The sequence below is a fragment of the Echiichthys vipera genome, assembly GCF_963691815.1.
Source record: "Echiichthys vipera genome assembly, chromosome: 2".
NCBI classification, from domain to species: Eukaryota; Metazoa; Chordata; class Actinopteri; order Perciformes; family Trachinidae; genus Echiichthys; species Echiichthys vipera.
The window spans coordinates 16,904,794-16,910,793 of record NC_139827.1 but is presented as its reverse complement, the minus strand read 5'-3'; the positions used below and the strand labels follow the sequence as shown (position 1 = coordinate 16,910,793).

General features: G+C 39.8%; 1 protein-coding gene across 1 annotated transcript in view; it reads right to left on the bottom strand.

Moving 5' to 3' along the window:
* The window catches only part of grin2bb (glutamate receptor, ionotropic, N-methyl D-aspartate 2B-b), a gene marked incomplete at its 3' end in the record, with an annotated part of 79,941 nt that overhangs the window by 31,606 nt on the left and 42,335 nt on the right, over positions 1 to 6,000 (bottom strand). The window contains exon 4 of the mRNA XM_083921659.1: positions 4,755 to 4,947. Within this exon, the coding sequence (XP_083777785.1) occupies positions 4,755 to 4,947 (193 nt within the window). The remainder of the gene's footprint in view (positions 1 to 4,754; positions 4,948 to 6,000) is intronic.

The following is a 6,000-nucleotide window of genomic DNA, read 5'->3' as shown; positions in this document are numbered from 1 at the left end:
GGGAGAGCGAGTACTGTATCAGAGGGAGCACTCTCTCATCTTAAATGTGAAGAAGGGCTTAACAGATGAGCACACTGACCTACAGTCTGCAAACATCACACACAGATTTTTCTAGTGATCGTCTCTAATCCCATCTGATTTCTGTTTTCAAAGTAAAGCAAATGACATGAATGTGTCCTGAACAGTTGTCAGTGTGGCATGAACAGTTCTTTACTAAAATATAAGGTATTCATCGAGTGAAAGAGGTTATTTGAACCATGGTGTATTAGGGCCATTGTAGAAAATAAATAAATTAATTCAAATTACAGAGCGAAGTAATATTCAGAGAGAAACTCAGAATTTCCAAATTCAGTCATACATTTGTAAATAACAAAAAAGGTTTGAGGTTGCAAGTCATCACACCACAGATGAATTGCCTGCAATGGATTACCTAATCAAATTATACTTTTGTCTCGCGTAAATTTCTGTCTTTTATCTTGGAAATTAAAATTATCTTTCTTTTTATGCTTATATACTTGCATAACTTGCCAAGGCATACTTCAATGCAACAGGGAAACTCAAACTACCTTTGTCCTGATTGGCCATTGTTGATGGAGTTCATTTTGCATTTATTTCCTATCATTATCATTAATAATTTACTGTATCATGTGGGGCTGTTTATCTTGGCTAGAGCAAACCCTTTCACATAAGACTGAATTACTGAGGTAAGTCACTTTGGAAAAAAACTTCAGATAAATGAATGTAATAAGATATGTTTGTCTAAACTCCAACAACAGCTAAACTTGTGACTGTTTGAAACTACTGTAAGTGCCATGTGTTACTACATAAGAAAGAACAAATGGATAGGCTTGACCTTAAAGATGGTAACTTGGAGAAAATGTTGACTCAAAGTGGCTTAAAATGCTTCAATTAAAATTAGTCAATGGGAGTTCCCCACATCCTTCTTACTGAGTATAACATGGAAAAATGAAACGAAGTTGGTTGTAAAAAAAAAAGTGAATTCATATACCTCCAAATAATGAATTAAATAAACTATGTCAGTAACAGTGAAACATGAAATAGTTCTCACATAAGGCACTGAACGTAACAGATGTGTGATGATGTTCACAGATCCAATAAGTAAAAGGTCATATGAAATATTGATCGGTTATATCTATGGCATTTAAATGTCCCTCACAGGCATTAGGGAGAGGACACAGTGTACAGAGTGAAATGAGCAAAATGAAACTCATGCTCAATATAAGTAATCCTGTCCTTGAACACACTAATCCTCCCTCTTTACAATGTCTTTATATATAGAGAAATTAGTATCAACAGTTTTTGATGAAGAAAGAGAAAGAAGGGGAGCTGGGGGAGGAAGAGAGCCATCATTGCTCTCTGATTCAACATTTTAGCTTCATTCAATTTTCAGTGAGAATGGACTGCTGTGGGAGCATCACAGAGTAAGGAAAGAAAGAAGAAAGAAGAACAAAGGTCTGAAAAGAAGAAAATACTTAGGAACAAAAAAAGAGATTTGTGGAACACAGCTTAACAAGAAAAAGTGCAGGAGACATGGATGTGTACATTTCAGGCACCACTTCAATGGAAAGGAAGAGTCTATAAAAACACACAGTCACATGTGCTCTAGATGCCCAAAAGTAGAATGAAATGGCCTGCTTGCCTTATAATAAACAGACCAGGATTTATTAGAAAGGCCCTTTTATTGAGCCTATTAAGAAATGCAATAACGCTGCTCCTCTTAAAGGGTGGAATAGGAACATGCTCGCCTTACATGCAAGAGAGGCAGCACAAGGGCCAATTGGCCTACAGAAAAGGTTTTCCATTAAGCCCTACTGGACGGCTCAGAGCAAGCGAGTGCAGTCAGTCCACAGACATGAAGACAAACGTCTAGTCAGATCGCATGAAAGCAAACTTACGACAAAAAATTAATTATCTCTTACATCATATCTACCAGTGCGGCATTTCAATCAGCACAGGGATCTGAGAGGGAATTTGATTGCAAGCACACATACACAGTTAAACAAAAAATTAAAAAACATCCCTTTCCCTCCAACATCCACACACTCAAATAAGCCCCTAAGCGCCTCATCCAAAACCACTTGGAGCACATTTTCTCATTATCCAAGCGTTCCTGTCCTCTCTGTCTGGTAGGAAACAATGGATGGCCTCTAGAGCTCTGTGTGCTTCCTTATTTGTGTTGGAGCGTGTGAGAGCTTGCGGTATATGCATGTATTTATATGCGTGTTTGTGTGTGTTCCCCATAAGGTCAAGCAGCCCCTAAACCAATTTGAGAGCGTGACTCACCGGGGCCTCCCATCTCCGTCCATCAGCGCTGACAGGATGGCGTGCTTATCCAGCATGCATACATCCCACTGTGGCCTATAGCTATACAGGACCACGCAAAGACATATGGCCTTATTATTGCTTTTGTCTCTGGGGGTGAGGGGAGGAAATAGGTGGTATTATGTGTGTGTGTGTGTGTGTGTGTGTGTGTGTGTGTGTGTGTGTGTGTGTGTGTGTGTGTGTGTGTGTCTTTTCTAGCCTCTGGGGTCACAACCAAAATCAAGTCTCTACTTTCACTCAAATAGAGAAAAACGGAATGGCTGGTTGGAAAACACCCACCCACACACACACCCACACACACACACACACGCACGCACACACACACGCACGCACGCACACACACACACACACACACACACACACACACACACACACACACACACACACACACACACACACACACACACACACACACACACACACACACACACACACACACACACACACACACACACACACAGTAGCGTCCCAGGTGTGTGTCTGAAGGATGATAGAGAGCTAACCCTGTGGCTGATAGCGCCCTTTGGGGACTGAAATATTCATGGCTGTGGTTTTATTGTTATCTCCATCTTGTTGGTGGAGGATTCCTAAACGGGGCGCGTAAGTGTCCCTGATAATAAACACAGAAACATAGGTAAAGACAATACCAAAATTCACAGTAATACATTAACCTCAACCTGAAGATTAATGCAGCAGTGTAAGGGAAGGTTGCATTAGGTTTTTTTCCTAGTTCTTGCTCAAATTCAAACTGACAGTGAATCAAACAAACAAAAACAGAGAAAATGTTAACGATGAAAGGCAGGCAGGCGCATAGTTTTGTAAGGCTGAAATATATCTAATAAGGAATGACATCAGCAATTCTAAGATTTTATTAGATAAACCTCTAAAGAGCAGTTAAATGTCATGCTATAACATGTGTTTGAATGTGTGTTTTTCACCCTTGTTCTTTGCTGTTTTTTTTTTCATTAATCCGGTTGTCCCTGAGCATTCAATTAGCTGTAGAATCTCTGATCAATGTGAACTGTAAAATCATGCCCTATGAAGTTAAATGGGGATTAATTATTGAATACCATTGCTCCTGATTGTTCTGTAATGCGCCAAAAAGCAAAAACAGGAGGAGGTTCAGAGGAAGAGCAAAAGAAGGATGTTTTCCTTTAAAGATGGCTGTGGGTAAAGCTAAAGATAAGACAAGATGTTGTTATAAGTCTGGAAGTTAATGCCTCTGTTCATCTGTTTAAAGTTTTTATTGGCTAATTAAACAAATTCTGGTTCTCCTTAGGGAAGGTCTCTTCATTTCTGTGTATATTTAGTAGTCACTGTGCGTGGGGTTGCACATTTGCTGGATTTATTGTCATGCACTGCACTTCAGAAACTGAAAACCAAACTATATGGTTTGTTCCTGTGATTTTCACCAGCAGGTGCCTTTGGCTCTGACTCATATGAATTTAGCAAAAAGATTTAATCTGCTTTATTGCATGTGCATGACGCCCTGCTCATTCTGTACAAAAATACATTTTAAAGCTAGGTGAACATGGCTCATTGCTTGCTTTGAAGATTGTCTTTCCTGGACCTGGGCTCAAACTCAAATGATATTTATTCAGAAGCACAGATTGTTTATTTGGAGTTACACCTCCCAAAGACATAGGCTGAAAATGTGATCAAACATGTTCTTTTTGACGGAAAAGGGGCAGCAAATCCCTTGGTTTCCTCCTCAAATGACCCATTCACTTAGCCACATTCCACTTAGTTACTGTTGCTATATCTGTCAAGCTTTCTCTTCTCACATGCTTCATACCATCAAACCATTGACATTCCCAGTAATTTCTGAAACAACGCATGCTTGATTTCATACTGTAGTAAACAAAAAGCAGCTTCTCTGGGGGATGGATTGTCCAGGTATTTTTCTAAGGTAACATATTAAGGTAAATACCATCATAACATACCATATTACGGTATATGGTATGGTATGGTGGTATTTATCCAGTTTGGGAAACCCCCCAATCTCTGCAAAGCAGGGACTATCAATTGTATCTGTTGCTTTTTATTTTGAGAGTGAATTGCCCCAAAGTATGAATAACAATTTGATTATTAAATAGATATTTTATTTTGTTAATAGCAATAATGCGCCACATCACTATCCTACCAACAACCACAGTAAAGCACACCCTTTACTGTCAAGGTTAGGTCAACAAGACGTCCAGGTCTTATTTGAATTAATTTTCTTGATGTATTGTGTTTTTCTGTGATTGCCTTGTAAGTTGTTTAATTCCCTTGTAAAGCACTTTTTGACTTGTAATATTGCTCAAATAGAGAAATGCTGTTCAGGGGCTCGAGTTTACTCTTTCAATCTTCATTACTAATATTTGTCTATCCGTGCCCTTCTGCACTGTTTCACCCTAGCTTTGACTCACTTCAGTATTTCTTTGGAGTGGCCGGTGTTGGAGCTCTTTTTGTCAGGTGGCCCTAGGCAGCTTGACTTCAGCAGGGTGTGTGGCCCCCGGTCCAGCATCATGGTGGAGGTCGCTGTTGCAATGACAGCCACTGCATCACGTACCCTGGCCTCGATGTTGTAGTCCCATTCGTCATATGACACCGAGATAAGCCCTGGGAAAAAGGTGAGAGGAAGGGATGTATGAATGTGTGAGAGAAAAAAGAAATAGAAAGGAATATGGAGAAAGATGAAAAGGAGGGGGAGAGCGGCCGAAAAGTGTGAGGAAAACAAATAGGCAGGCAGAGAAATGTGTGGCAAAACACTGAGACAAAATCAGGTGTACGGAGTGCAATCATACCTACAATATTTGGTGGAAGCCAGAGTGGAGCTCTTTACTTTCCTTTTTCTATTTTTTTTTTTTTTTAAAGCAAACAGGTTAAAATCAAACGAAAAAATTGTTGAATATGGGCATCAATCCTGATCTCACTCATTCTCCGGCTCATTTTCTCATGCTTGGCTTTCCAAACATGCGGAACTACTGGCTAACAGATGTCAGCATCAATTTCTTAAACCAGTAAACAACTGTGCTTTCCGGTCATTTTCAGTGGCTGGTTTGGATTCATGTGTTCACATTCAAAACCTGCACCGTAAATTGGAATTTGGAATTGGAAAGGCCTGCATTTTCAGGCAGCCTTGGTGTTGTTTCTGGTTTCACACAAAGGTTTAACATGCTTGGTAAGGGGAAGGGGAGAGAGAGCCGCTGAAAAAAGGGGGTTCTTTCCTGTCTGACCTGATTCCCTGGAGACTGGAGAGAGATGTTCAACCAACATCACTGGGATTCTCTTAAAGGGACTGCACTCGACATCCAGAAGATTTATACAGCAGCAAACAACACTTTTCTATGTAAAGATAAAGTGCTGTAATGGTGTCCTGAGCGATTAATTAAGTCACTCTCCCTCTGTGTGTGTAATCAGAATTTCTGTTTATTATAAGTAATTCTGACAGACGGTCGAGCCATGCGTGCATGTGGTTGTGAAAAAAATGTTATTTCACAAATTTACACCCACTTTTTTCAGTATTTCGAGTAGAGCACCTTTAACGATGGACTCAGTGAGACCAAAAGCTCAGACTATTATTAGAACTGATCCACATCTACCTCGAATTTATGTGAATTGCACAATAAGTTGACGTAAACTCCAAAATAGATTATAAACTCACTAACCTGA